Source organism: Opisthocomus hoazin, chromosome 1 (assembly GCF_030867145.1).
Source record: "Opisthocomus hoazin isolate bOpiHoa1 chromosome 1, bOpiHoa1.hap1, whole genome shotgun sequence".
NCBI classification, from domain to species: domain Eukaryota; kingdom Metazoa; phylum Chordata; class Aves; order Opisthocomiformes; family Opisthocomidae; genus Opisthocomus; species Opisthocomus hoazin.
In genome coordinates, this window is record NC_134414.1 from 15,244,958 (window position 1) to 15,259,828 (window position 14,871).

The following is a 14,871-nucleotide window of genomic DNA, read 5'->3' on the forward strand; positions in this document are numbered from 1 at the left end:
CTTTAAGCCTTTGCCACAGAAATGTTAGTGGAAATGACCTGTTCTCGTAGCTAAGAGTCGAAGGCTGTTCTTCCCCTCTGGCATCTGGGTTGTATGTAAGTTGTCCCACAGTATGTGCAGTAGCTGATGAAACCTCAGGGAAATAGCAGACCTCAAGAGAAAGTTTGCTCTTTAACTACTTTCAAATGCCAAAAAAACAAACATAAGTACTGCTGATGATCTCCTTTGAGAATGGGAAACAGCAGGAGAGAGAGAGAGAAAGTTGCCAAGAATGACCTCAAACAGTGAACTCAGAAAGCACCGCCTTCTTCCCTAGGGACATGGGAGGACTCTGTCCATCCAGAGCTGCGGGCTTATTCTCGCTTTTGTCTGCACTGGGGTCTTTCAGGAGCACCCTTCTGGGCTCAGACAGCATTCAGACAGATGCCTTACACCACTTCTGGAATGGGTGCAGGAGGGCTCCAGGAGGGAGGGATCCCAGCCGCCCAGCTGTGGTTATATGCCATTAGAAGCTTAGCTCCAGGCAAGCTCCACTGTGTAGCTGGTGCAAAAATGGTACCATGACCTCCGAACAACTTCAGTAGCCTGTGTTAGGGTTGTGTAGGTAATCTGTCTGTGCTCTTTTTAGAATCTCTGACCGTAATGCCTTCCTTGTACTCACCCAGCAAAACTACAACAGTTAGTATCGACTCCCTTAGAAATAGTGTTCTTGGCCAGAAGGGAAATTGCAGTTTCAGGAGAAGATACCTGAACACAGATTCCTCTTTAATTACGCTTTTAGAACCCTTTTATTTTCAGTGTCATTTCAGAGTTTTTCTGTGACACAGTTTGCGTTCTGTTTTATCGTGGCAGGCAGCACACATAGGAGGGGATTTGGTTCATCGAACTTTGGCTGTCAAAAATGCAGCATCTCGCTTAGTATTGCCATGCAGGCTGCGCCTCTGTGAGCCGTGCAAGGCATCTCCAGGTGGGGAGGTCAGACCCTGGAACAGGCTTGCTGGAGAGGCGGTCGATGCCCCAGGCCTGTCAGTGTTTAGGAGGCATTTGGACAATGCCCTTACAACGTGCTTTAACTCGGTCAGCCCTGAAGTGGTCAGGCAGTTGGACTAGATGATCGTTGTAGGTCCCTTCCAACTGAAAGAATCCAGTCTATTGTATTTAGAAAAGATGAAATTTCCCTGAGAGGTTGCCTGTCGCTCTGTTGATTCGGGAGGGGCTTCAGAGCTGAGGGTATGGGATGCACGGAGTATTATGGAGGGAAGGGCCAGGAAGGGGATGGAGGTATGTTTTTAGGGGTCATTACAGACAGAATTGGGGGTGAGCTGGGATGGGGGGGGGGTGATGCTCCGGGGATGCATCCTGGGCATGGCCGTGGGGTGTAGGAGGGGAAAAAAGTGTTGGGGATCGGGCCTCCCGGGCAGCAGAGCTAACGGCCGTCTCTCTCCCCCTGCCCAGCCGAGGAGCCCCTCTGCACCCTGCGCCCGCCCAGCTTCCGCCGGGTCCCCGAGGCGGAGATGCGAGGGGCGGAGGAGGTGGCAGCCGGCACCGTCCTGCAGCGCCTGATCCAGGAGCGGCTGAGGTATGGCAGCCCCGGCGAGAGCATGAACCTGCTGGCCATACAGCACCAGGCGACGGGCAGCGCCGGCCCCTCCAACAGCACTGCCAGCACTCTCTCCTCCGCGGAGAACCTCGCGCCCGAGGAGCCGCCGATGCTCCAGCCGTCGGGGCGGCAGGAACCCCAGGGGCAGGAGCACCAGGGGGACGGCGCTGCCATGGAGAAGCCGCCCCGGGCCCCGCAGCCCGCGCACGGCGCCGAGGAGCTCCCCACCTACGAGGAGGCCAAGGCCCAGTCTCAGTTCTTCCGAGGCCAGGTGCCGGCCACCGCCGCCGCGCCGGGTTTCTATGGCGCGTCCGGCCAGAAGTGCAGGACGGAGGGGAGGCCGACGGTGAGCCGGGCCAACAGCGGGCAGGCGCACAAGGACGAGGCGCTGAAGGAGCTGAAGCAGGGCCACGTCCGCTCCCTGAGCGAGAGGATCATGCAGCTCTCGCTGGAGAGGAACGGGGCCAAGCAGCACCCGCCGGCCCCGCCGGGCACGAAGGGGGTCAAGGCGGCCGCGCCGCCCGGCAAGGCCGCGGACCCGCGGGGCCCGCCGCCCGAGTACCCCTACAAAGGCAAGGCGGCGGCCGCCGGCGGCAAGGCGCAGGAGCATGGGCTCTTCTACGGCGAGCAGCCGGCGCAGGACGTCCTCAAGGCCTCCTACGCCGCACCCCAGGCCGCCCGGGCCGAGGTGGCCCTCGCCCGCTACCAGCCGCCCCCCGAGTACGGGCTCAGCAGGTAATGGCCGTCGCGGGGTGGGTCTGACAGAGGGCCCCGGTCCTGCCCGCGATGAAGGAGCCGGCTCCTGCAGGGCTCGGGCCGTGGGTAGACATGGCGCCTGTGAGCCTCGCCTCGGGGATGCGGTGGGGATGTCACAGCCCCGCGGCCGGGCCCGCACGGGACGGCTGGCAGGGGCACCCGCGTTCCTTGGAGGGCTGTAGAAAGGATATACGCTGCGTACACCCCGCTTCAGTCTTCCCAGCAGAGCTCGTGTGGGGCTTTCGTGGTGCCGGGCCTCCCCGGAAGCACGGGTTTATTCCAAGCACATTAAAAATAATCCGGAGCGTTTTCTCGCGGCGAGCGGCGCGGGTCCGGGCAGGATTGCTGCCTTGAGAGGTGAGCCTGTGTGTTGAGGGCTCCCTTCTCCTCGCTGTGCCTAAATGCAAGTGTTTCTCTGTCTCATCCCTGTCTCTTTGATCTCCTGGACAGTATTTTGCTGGATTTGGAAGGCTGAGGTTGTCTGGTGTGAGTGGGAATGGTTTTCGTGTTTCAGGGTGCCTCATGAGGTCTTTACTGACCCCAAAATCCACAAAGGTTTTGTCAGCATCAACTTAAGCTGCGTGCGTTTATTTTGCCACAGCGCAGGCGTGGAGATAAGGTGACGCAGCTGACCCGGCTCTTCCTGTCTGAAGTTCGTAAGGTGTGAGATGAGCGAGCAACTGCTCTGCCTCTCCGTGCTTGCAGCAGTGCCAGCTTTTGTGTCGAGACAGGGAGGAACTTGGAGCATGGCTTTGGTGGATGTTGCAAGGCGGTTGTGACAAGCAGAGGGCCCGCGCTGAGCACCGCTGGCCTTGCTCTAGCTACACGTGTGTTTTGATTGCCAGCCTACCACTGTGCGGTGTTTGTGCAATTTTTTCCGAGCAAGATGATATTTTTAAGATCTCAGCAAAAGTTTCTATTTATGCTGAGAAACAGCTATACGAACTCGAGGGCAACGGGGTCGAGCTGGGGCCGTGCTCTGCCGCAGCCATTCACGGTGCTGACAAGTGTCTCTGGCACTGAACAGATTCATCCCCACAGAAAATGAGCTGGTTTGGATTTTTTTATTACTGTTGGAAAATGCTGATTCAATACCCACAGAGTCTGTTCTGCTGAGTCTGTGTAAGTGAGCAGACCTGGGTGATGCGTGCTCCACTAACCGGGATCGGCAGTGTTGTCGAGTGGGAAACCCTTTGGGGCCAGTTCCAAAACCTTTCCCAGGTGCCTGGATCAGCAAGGTTAGTGCTGAGAAACCCGTTGATGTCAATGCAGCTTTCCACACCGGCAGCACGGGCCAGCGCCCAGCCTGATCCCAAGGTGCCGCTGGATCACCCTGGCAGCTATGGGGAGAAACGGCACGGCTCGTGATGGTGGTTACTGCTCATTCCCAGTAAGGCCGCACAGTTTAACCCCTAGATCATGCTGCAGAGGGGATGCCCCCTACCCCTGCATGCTGTTTTCTTTGCATGACGGTGGGAAAATGTCCCTCCTGGTAGGGGCCTGAGCGGATGCAGTGTGCGGCAGCAGACTGGCAGCCTGGCAGAGCAGAGCTGTTGTGGTTTGCAGACTTAGTAAAAAATCTTGGATGGTGTCTTTCTTGCAGCTCAGCAAGGGCCTGAATAGCTCTCGGTCTGCATATATTTCTGCTGGCTACTCCAGCATGCGTTTCCAGGGGTGGGTTAGGAGGTTGGCATGGCTGGGGGGTGTTTCACCAAAGCTAGGTTTGATCTAAGGCGTGTGGTCTCTCTTGTGCTTTCTCTAAGGCAGCTCTGGGTCCTGGTGCACAGACGGGGCGTTTCAGGTCCCTCTTGGCTCGTTTCACACGGTGCCTGGATTTTGGGGGATGTTTCCTGCTGATGTGTTCCTGCTGGCTACGTGTGAGAGGGTGATGAGCACCAGCAGGACAGTTTTTCGCTTACAGACCGTGTCGCTTGCACAGTGCCAGCGGCTGGGGCATGTCTGGCTGTACAGGAGATGTCAGTGAGCCTCGAGGTCTCGGTAAAGCGGTGGTCTTCATCCTCATCTTGGACTTCTTTCTGTGGTGTTTTTTGATACAGGGATACTTTCCTTGGGCACACTGAAATATTCACCACTGGCATTACCTGGACTTGTTCTTAATTGTTATGAACTGATTCAGTTTCTTCTCCTGTGCCACATCGCAGCTTATAACTGGCCCTACGGGCTGCAGGATCCCCTTATGGTCCTGCTACCTGGGAAGGTTTGGGTGGCAAAAGCTTTTAGGAAGTGGCTGTAATCCCTGTGTGCTCTTGGCTTGCGATTTCTCCATCTGTGTAAGTTCAGCAGCAGCCACGCTCCAGTGCATCCCTGGGTGCATCTCAGACTGCGTCACGGGACAGGCTTGCCCAGGTCTGCAATGTGTGTGGTTAAATGTGATTTCACAAAATTGCCTCTGCCCCAAATATTATTCTCTGTGGAGAGGGTAAAGGCAGGTTACCTGTCCGGGGACATCAGCCTCATCTCTGCTCGAGGACTTGTGTGGGTGGCAGCCTCTGATCATGGATGGAGGAGGGTTACACTGCTGGGCTGCTCCCATGCACAAACCCTGCTGTGCCTCTGCTCTTGCTCTCTGCTTCCCCTCTTACCTGGCCTCTGGGAATGCTCACAGCCAGCTGTCTGCATAGGATGGAGGGCCTTGATAAGAGAGGTCGAGGTAGGGGACTACCCAGTTTCATAAGGTTAACGGAAGTGTAGGGTTTGGAGAGGCTCTTTTTTCTGTTAGAGGAGCAAGCGAGGTGAGAGATTCCAGCTTTCATCTTGTCCCGAGGGCCTGGGAAGGAAGGTAATGGAAACAGAGCTTTGGCATGGTCAGATGAGAATCTCGTATATCCGTCCCAACATCCCCTTCCCTCTGTCCTGGCCATATCTGTTCTCCAGCCCATCCGTCCTGGCATCTCTGGACAGGGACTGTGCAAAAGGCTTCTGCCTTCCAGAAAAGAGACGAGAGCAGCACAGAGCTGTGCTGGTCCAGAGGAAGCACCCACAGATACCAGGGATGGAAAAGACCTGTAGGACCACCAGTCCCCGGCTCCCCCCCAGTCCTTCTGTGGGGAGGGGAATGTGGCTGGAAACCCACAAATGCTGGCAGGGAGCTGTTGAAGGAAATGGGGTAACTGCAGCTGCTGATTAACTTACGTTTTTGGTTTGGCTTTTTTCTTTGCACATGGTTGGTTTTAAAGGGAACATTACTTTCCTAATCACTGTGGTTGAAATCTCACAACTTTACTGTCAATCTCAGGGTATTTGGTATTGTCCTGAAGACCTCCTAGAGTCATATTTGTTCCTGTTTTAAAATATAAGTATTTTTCAGCCAGTTGCATGATGCCTGGGGCCTTGACTCACAACTTCTGAATGCTTTAAGTTGGCCAAGTGTAATAATCTTTAGAAAACCTTTCCTTTCCTAGATGTGCAACCATTCCTGAATGGTGTCTTTGCTAACTTTCCTTAGGTGCCTGTTCAGAGAGTCGCCGCCTGTCAGGTAAAAGGGCTTGGGATTAGTCTTATTTAGTCTTTTTCACAACACTGTGAATTAATTCCAGTTTGTGAAACATTCAGTCCTGGTGATTTTAACACTCTCCATCTGGAGAATCCATCACAGCCTTTACAGACTTCTTCCACTAGCTAATTGCCATCTCTGGCACAGATCTGCATCTTGGTTTTAGCCTGTATTTTCTAGTTACTGGCTGGGATTTTGCAATCTTTGTCAGATACAGTGAGGAGCCCTGTGCTGTTGGTCCTTTAGTGCATTGAACAGATGGAGCCTAGAGCCCCATAATTATTTCACTGTTGTCAAAACCCCCTTTTTTGCTGTGGAAAGCCAACCACTGCCGCACTACCAGCTGAACCAGAGGCTAATCAGACATAATATCACCTCTGCAATGCAACTCAGTTTTCGTCGTTTATGTAGCTTATTAACACTTGCCTTTTCAGATGTTGGCACCTGGGAGCTCCCCATCCAGCTTGTTATCTGATCAGGCGTGTGAGGGTAGTCACAGCCCAGGATGGGATTTCCCACCCTTTTCCTGTAGCTTGCTGTGTTTATTCCTGGGAGGATGAACTTGGACCTGCTCAAGTCCATATTTTTTCTCCGTGCCTTGCTTAGGCAGTGATCCTGGTCACTCAATGCGATGAATCCTCTTCATGGCTCCCAGTGGCCCTTGTCAGATCCTGGTGTCTTTTATCCAGAATGATTTCTTTCTCTGCACCGTTAATAGAAAGCGTGTGTAGAGCAAATGAAGCCTTGAACTGGAAACACCACTGCTTGGTGAGGGGACTTCATTCGTGACCACATGCAGCAGTCAGTCATGCAGGCACCTTTTAATTCTGATTTAATCCATGGATTTTAAAAGGCAACGTGCAGCTGAAGAATAAATCTGTGCTGTTTTTAAAGATATCCCAGTTTTTTACGTGCCTTGTAAAATTCCACCCTGCCTGGATGTAGAAGCCTATATTTAACTGCCAGAATAGTCTGTGGCTTCTCTGTTTTTTTGTGTATTAACCCCCCACACACACATTACCACCGTTTTCAGACAACCTGTTGATATTTATTCATCAATCACATGTCTGTGGCTGCTGAGGGGACAACAAGGAGCTCCTTTTCCTCCCTGCGACACCCCAGGAAGGCAGGCGTGCTGGAAGCGTGGCCAAGCCGAGGGTTGTCACACCCAAGCTGGCTTGTGCTGGTGCTTCTCTGTGAGGGTAGCCCAAGAGTGAGCATGGGTCGGAGGCTGCATTTCCAGCTGACGTGGATGCTGGCAGCCTTGCAGAAGAACATTGTATCCTCTCCTGGTCTAATCTGCCTTTCATTAAGATAAATAAAAGAGAAATTAATCCATTCCCACAGTTTTGGTGATATCCATGTCATTTGTGCTTACCCTTCTGTGTTGTTATCCCAGTTGGTTAATAGAATCACAGAATAGTTTGGGTTGGAAGGGACCTTTAGAGGCCATCTAGCCCACCCCCCCTGCAGTGAGCAATGTGTCCGAGGACTGGAGAAAGGCCAATGTCACTCCAATCTTCAAAAAGGGCAAGAAGGAGGACCCAGGGAACTACAGGCCGGTCAGCCTCACCTCCATCCCGGGAAAGGTGATGGAGCAGCTTATCCTGGAGGCCATCATCAAGCAAGTGGAAGAAAAGAAGGTTATCAGGAGTAGTCAGCATGGATTCACCAAGGGGAAATCATGCCTGACCAATCTGATAGCTTTCTACGATGACACGACTGGCTGGGTAGACGAAGGGAGAGCCGTGGATGTTGTCTACCTTGACTTCAGCAAGGCTTTCGACACAGTCTCCCATGATGTCCTCCTAGGGAAGCTGAGGAAGTGTGGGCTGGATGAGTGGTCGGTGAAGTGGATAGAGAACTGGCTGAATGGCAGAACTCAGAGGGTTGTCATCAGCGGCGCTGAGTCTAGTTGGAGGCTGGTGACAAGTGGTGTCCCTCAGGGGTCAGTACTGGGCCCAGTCTTGTTTAACTTCTTCATCAACGACCTGGATGAAGAGTTAGAATGTACCCTCAGCAAGTTTGCTGACGACACCAAACTGGGAGGTGTGGTAGATACACCAGAAGGCTGTGCTGCCATTCAGCGTGACCTGGATAGGCTGGAAAGCTGGGCAGAGAGGAACCTGATGAGGTTCAACAAAGGCAAGTGCAGGGTCCTGCACCTGGGGAGGAACAACCTCATGCACCAGTACAGGCTTGGGGTGGACCTGCTGGAGAGCAGCTCTGCGGAGAGGGACCTGGGTGTCCTGGTGGACGACAGGTTAACCATGAGCCAGCAGTGTGCCCTGGCTGCCAAGAAAGCCAATGGGATCCTGGGGTGCATCAAGAAGAGTGTGGTCAGCAGGACGAGGGAGGTTCTCCTTCCCCTCTACACTGCCCTGGTGAGGCCTCATCTGGAGTACTGTGTCCAGTTCTGGGCTCCCCAGTTCAAGAAAGATGAAGAGCTACTGGAGAGAGTCCAGCGGAGGGCTACAAGGATGGTGAGGGGACTGGAGCATCTCCACTATGAGGAGAGGCTGAGGGAGCTGGGCTTGTTCAGCCTGAAGAAGAGAAGGCTGCGAGGGGACCTTATAAATGCCTACAAATATCTGAAGGGTGGGTGTCAGGAGGATGGGGCCAAGTTCTTTTCAATGGTGCCCAGTGACAGGACAAGGGGCAATGGGCACAAACTGAGGCACAGGAAGTTCCGTCTGAACATGAGGAAGAACTTCTTCCCTCTGAGGGTGACGGAGCACTGCCCAGGGAGGTTGTGGAGTCTCCTTCTCTGGAGATATTCAAGACCTGCCTGGACAAGGTCCTGTGCAGCCTGCTGTAGGTGACCCTGCTTCGGCAGGAGGGTTGGACTAGATGACCCACAGAGGTCCCCTCCAACCCCTACTATTCTGTGATTCTGTGATTCTGTGATTCAACCAGACCAGGTTGCTCAGAGCCCCGTCCAACCTGGCCTTGAGTGTTTCCAGGGGTGGGGCATTGACCACCTCTCTGGGCAACCTGTGCCAGGGTTTCACCACCCTCACTGCAAGACATTTATTCCTTATTTCCAGTCTAAATCTACTCTCTTTCCATTTAAAATGATTACCCCTTGTCCTGTCGCAACAGGCCCTGCTAAAAATCCTGTCCCCATCTTTCCTATAGGCCCCCTTTAAGTACTGGAAGGCTGCTATAAGGTCTCCCCACAGCCTTCTCTTCTCCAGGCTGGACAGCCCCAACTCTCTCAGCCTGTCCTCATAGCAGAGGTGCTCCAGCCCTCGGATCATTTTTGTGGCCTCCTCTAGACCTACTCCAACAGGTCCATGTCTGTCCTGTGCTGAGGCCTCCAGAGCTGGATGGAGGACTCCATTTGGGATCTCACCAGAGTGGAGCAGAGGGGCAGAATCCCCTCCCTTGACCTGCTTGCCACCCTGCTGTGGATGCAGCCCAGGATATGGTTGGCCTTCTGGGCTGCGAGTGCACATTGGTGGCTTGTGTCCATCTTTTCATCCACCTCTACCGCCAAGTCCTTCTCCTCAGGGCTGCTCTCAATCCCCTCATCCCCCAGCCTGTATTGATAACAGGGGTTGCCCCAACCCAGGTGCAGGACTTGTCATTGTTGAACCTCATGAGGTTCCCACTGGCCTATTTCTCAAGCTTGTCCAGGTCCCTCTGGATGGCATCCTGTCCATCAGCTGTGTTGACTGCACCACTCAGCTTGGTGAAGCCATGCTGGTTGTCTCGAATCACCTCCCTGTCCTCCATGTGCCTTAGCAGAGCTAGGAGGATCTGCTCCATGATCTTCTCAGGCACATAGGTGAGGCTGACAGGTTGGTAGTTCCTGGGGTGCTGCTTTCTACCCTTTTTGAAAGTGGGTGTGATGTTTCCCTTTTTCCAGTCACCAGGGACTTCACCCGACTGCTGTGACTTTCCCAATATCATGAAGAGTGGCTAGTTCCTCCAGGAGCACGGAGCTTGAGGAAGGCACCTTTTTGCCTGCTGAAAACCAGCTGGGCTTTAGAAAAAGTATGTATTCCGAGTGTGGATCCCTGTGAAGAAATACAATACCCCGTCTACAGAGGATATGTTTAATACGACGTGTCTTTTCAGATGATAATTTTGCCCTGCAGATCTTAATGTGATCATCTCCCGAAGAAGCCGGGCCAAGTCTTCCCAGCACTAACAAACATCACTAAAAAAATAGTGAACTCTGGAGATGTGAGTCCAAGTCTGCAGAATGGTTTTGAAATAAACCTTTGTGTTTACAAGGTGCTGCAACTGTTGCTGATTCTGTTAGCCAGGGGGCACCATGAGGGATACGTCTTGGCTGTTGAAAATCTTCCATTTCTGTCTCTATCAGCGTTTAATAATGGGTATATAACTGTGTTTCTTTGCACCATGACCATCAGACTGGACTTACTGACTTCTCCAAGATCCTGCTTTTTTTCCCATACAGTGGCAACACTGATTCCTTGATGTTATCCACAGCTAGAAAGAACAGCATTTGATGTCTGCTTGATGACTGCAGAAATCATAGCTGAAGTCAGGTAGACAGCTGGGTCTGCAGTTAGTATCCAGACTCAGGGCTCCCAGTCGATGGGCAGAAGTAAGCACATTATGTGCACTTTTTGCTCTTATGGTAAGGCAAAAAGCCTAAGGCAGCCTCAAAGATCTGCACCCCAGAAACACCTCTTCCTGCTGGAGCATCCACAGTAGGTGTGTGAAGTTGTGAGATGAAGTCCCTTGGGAGAGTCTTTGAGAGATGAGGCAGGCCAGCCTGCCCCAGAGGCAAAGGAAGACAGAGTGTTCAGAGAAAGATAAGCTAAATGGGTTAGAGGAGGGCATTTTAATTATCAATGTGAATTCCATGGTATGTTGGAAACAAAGTCCGTCATCCACTGGCCAGTCTTCATCCCTACATGCAGGAGAGCTGCATTGTACTTGTAGCAGGGCAGAGACGGACTTTCCAGATCATTTACGGGCATTTTCATTTTATTACTCTCTAATGCTGCCCTGCTTTATTGAGCAATAGCTCTGCTGTACTTAGGACTTCCTGGTGGTCAACAGCAAGTGGGCTTTATCACTAACTGCCCTTTCAGGGTTTCTTATTCCTACACACAGCTGCAGATTCCCCCCAGAATTCCTCTGTGCTGGTCATTCTTGCTCCTAAGCATTCTGGTGTAAGATGTGTATTAGGGCCATGCCTAAATCTGGGGGTTTGGGTGGCCTGGCTGAATTCCGAGGGATTTCTCTTGGAAGTGAAGTCTGTGGTGAAGCATTTTGCTGACAACACTGTATTGCAAGCGATACATAGCAAGCATTACATGTATCGCAAGCTATACATCACTTAAAAGAGAGAGTGCAGTCTGGTGCCCCTTGGAAGGGCTCACTGCCTGCCAGGTGTTCCCTACTCTAAAAGCTGGATTCCTTAGGTTTTTTTCTTTTTTTCTTTTTTACATTGCATTACAGAAGTGTATAGAAACCCTATCTTTACAATAATGTTAACAAAAAAGTATGTTGTCAATAGAAATAATATGTTTTCAATAGAAATGTAGCTGAAGTGTTGCAGAGATATGCAAAACTCATGTTCCACAGTTTCATGCTTTTAAGAAGGACCATTTTTGATGAAAACATGTTTGGCTGGAAGATTTTAACCTGCTCTAATGCAGAGTAAGATCAACATTTAAAATGAAGTAGAAGCATTTTGAGAATGTCATTCTTTACTAAGCCTGAAGGAGCTCAGCATAATCCTGATTGCTTCATTTCTTTGGAGCTTTATGTGAGAGGTTGGATGTGAGCTAAGCTGATGTTCTAACTCTCCTATTTCTACAAATGTTGATTTGTTAATGTGAATTGCCGTGTTGATTTTACTGCATATACACTCAGAGATTTTGCAGATGGCTAAATCAGAATTAAATTGGGACAGATTAAATAAGTAAAAGGGAAGTCAGAAACATGTTCATTATGTTGAACAGAGGCGCTTCAGGAGATGTAATGTTTATTGTGCCCGTTCAGCTTCCAAGCTGGAAGACACTTTGGAGGATCTCTTCTGTGGCCCTGACTATCGAGACTCTGGTGCCTGGCTGCTGCTACAGGGTGTAAATCTTCAGTAGCTCAATGAGTGGTTTGCAGTTCAAGAAAATGGAGATCCCAGGGGGTCTCTCCTCACCCTGTTGCATAGATTTAGACAGACTTATGTCCATGTGAAGAGGTTAAATTGGTGGAAGGTTGAGATTCCCTGAAAGTACAGCATCAAGAGTTCCTACAGGCATTCAAAGGAATCGTGTAACTACGACCACAGGTTGTACTACTTCATTATGAAAAAGAAAAACTGCTATATCTCCACTGGTTTAGATTCAGAGATCAATTAATTATATTGCTGTAAGCTATTTCCATGAAGGAGTGCAAAAATCTGCACCTGTAGCAAATCTTTGTCTTTGTAGTGGTAAAACTGTATCCAGACAGCTGGGCTTTTACTTGCATAAAATCAGCTGTGGCCTTTCTTTTGGTAACGAAGAACCAACTGATACTGAATTGACTTAATTGTCGTGGTAAAGCATGCAAGTACAGGCTGGCTGTCGGCAGCGCTGGGGAGGTGCCGTGTGCTTGGCTGCATTCTCACGCACTTGTGGAGCACCTTTTGCATGGCGAGTGACATCCCTTGCTCCACTGCTCATGATGCCCTTTATTGTTCCGATTTTCAAGTGAAGAAACATGCCGGTCCTGCGATGGGCATGGGGATTTACATGTTGGGGCACTGTGGGATGGGCTGTCCTGGCAATCTGCGGGGCAGCTTGGTACAGGGTTTGCTAGGCTCCCTGGCTGGTGTGGCCTCAGATTGCCAGGCGCTGCTAGTAGCTGTGGTTTTGGTCTCAGGAAGGTAAAACGAGCTCCCCAGGTCAGTGTGACCCCCCAGGGTATCCTGCTGCAAAGTCCCAGAAGCAGGCAGAAGACTGGAGAGGCAATAAACTCCAAAGGCAGGTGAGCAGGGAGCAGCAACTTAACCCAGTGCCAGCGTCCGGGAGCTCTGGGACTACCGTGGGCCCACCACTTTGAGGGGGTTCAGGGGAAGTTGTGTCGTGCTTTGTTTTGCAGCCCCAGGCCTTGCTGAGCACCATCTAAAGGCCACAGTGCAGATACACCAGCCAGAAAGTCATCTTGGGAGCAGGCATGCATGCTGCTTTCCTTTCTGATGACAAATGCAGGAGAGCAAGGCAGCCTCACATCCTGAAATTAAGACGACGCACTCCGTATTGGAATGCCCCCCTGTCCTGCTAAGGCAATGTTGACCACTGGAACAGGCTGCCCAGGGAGGTTGTGGATTCTCCTTCTCTGGAGATAGTCAAGACCCACCTGGACAAGATCCTGTGCAGCCTGCTGTAGGTGACCCTGCTTCGGCAGGGGGGTTGGACTAGATGATCCCCAGAGGTCCCTTCCAACCCTGAACATTCTGTGATTCTGTGATTCTGTCACCACCACAGCAAATCACTGCAGTCAAGATGGTTTTTGGCTCCAGCTAGCACGGCGTTCGGTGAGGGGTGTTTTTGCATAGCTGCTGTAATTCCTTTTCCCTTGCTTCTCTGTGTTGTGTTGCTGCTGTCATGCACACTGCAGCATGGTGTGGGTGAGCGGGGCCAGTGCAGGCAAAGCTTTCATCAGCAACAAAAGATAAAACTTTGCAATGTTTCTTAAGAAACGGTAAGATCATGGAACAGATCCTCCTAGAAGTTATGTTGAATCGTATGGACTACAGGGAGGTGATTAGAGACAATCAACTTGGCTTCATGAAGGGCAAATCAAGCCTTATCTAGTGGCCTTCTGCGATGGAGTGACTGCATCAGTGGATAAGGAGAGAGCTACAGATGTCATCTACCCAGACTTCTGTGATGCCTTTGATATGGTCCCCCACAACATCCTACCTCTAAATTGGAAAAACGTGGGTTTGATGGATGCACTGTTAGATGGGTAACAAATTGTCTGGATGGCCGCGTCCAGAGTTACAGTCAATGGCTTGGATGTCCCTGTGGAAGCTAGTGGTGAGTGGTGTCCCTCAAGGGCCTGCACTAGAACCAGTACTATTTTGTATGTTCATCAGTGGCATAGGTAGCAGGATCGAGTGCACCCTCAGCAAGTTTGCAGATGACACCAAGCTGCATGGTGCAGTCAACATGCCTGAGGGACAGGATGCCATCTAGAGGGACCTGGACAAGTTTGATAAATAGGCCAGTGGGAACCTCATGAGGTTCAACAAGGCCAAGTGCAAGGTTCTGCATGTGGGTTGGGGCAACCCCTGCTATCACAATACAGACTGGGGGTTGAAGGGATTGAGAACAGCCCTGAGGAGAAGGACTTGGGGGTGCTGGTGGATGAAAAGCTGGGCATGAGCCACCAATGTGCACTCGTAGCCCCGAAGGCCAGCCATATCCTGGGCTGCATCAAGAGAAGCGTGGCCTGCAGGTCGAGGGAGGGGATTCTGCCCTTCTGCTCCACTCTGGTGAGACCCCACCGGGAGTCCTGCGTCCAGCTCTGGAGCCCCAGCACAGGACAGACATGGAGCTGTTGGAGCGGGTCCAGAGGAGAGCAAAAAAATGATCCGAGGGCTGGAGCACCTCTGCTATGAGGAAAGGCTGAGAGAGTTGGGGCTGTCCAGCCTGGAGAACAGAAGGCTGCAGGGAGATGTTATGGCAGCCTTTTAGTGCCTGAGGGGGGCTTATGAGAAAGAGAGAGAGGCTTTTTAGCAGCGTCTGTGGTGACAGGACAAGGGGAAAAGTGTTTAAATGGAAAGAGAGTAGACTTAGACTGGATATAAAGAAGAAATTTTTTGCAGTCAGCATGTTGAGACACTGGCACAGGTTGCCTAGAGAAGCTGTGGCTGCCCCCTCCCTGGAAATGCTCAAGGCTAGGCTGGACGGGGCTTTGAGCAACCTGGTCTGGTGGAAGGTGTCCCTGCCCATGGCAGGGGGATTGGAACTAGACTTTTAAAGGTCCTTTCCAGTGCAAACCATTCCATGACTTTATGGATTGCTGT

General features: G+C 51.6%; 1 protein-coding gene across 7 annotated transcripts in view; it reads left to right on the forward strand.

Moving 5' to 3' along the window:
• AMOTL1 (angiomotin like 1) overlaps positions 1-14,871 on the forward strand; it is a 92,931-nt gene that overhangs the window by 43,848 nt on the left and 34,212 nt on the right. For all 7 annotated transcript variants that reach the window (XM_075417529.1, XM_075417549.1, XM_075417575.1 and 4 more), the window contains one exon: positions 1,456-2,335. In XM_075417529.1, the coding sequence (XP_075273644.1) occupies positions 1,456-2,335 (880 nt within the window). The remainder of the gene's footprint in view (positions 1-1,455; positions 2,336-14,871) is intronic.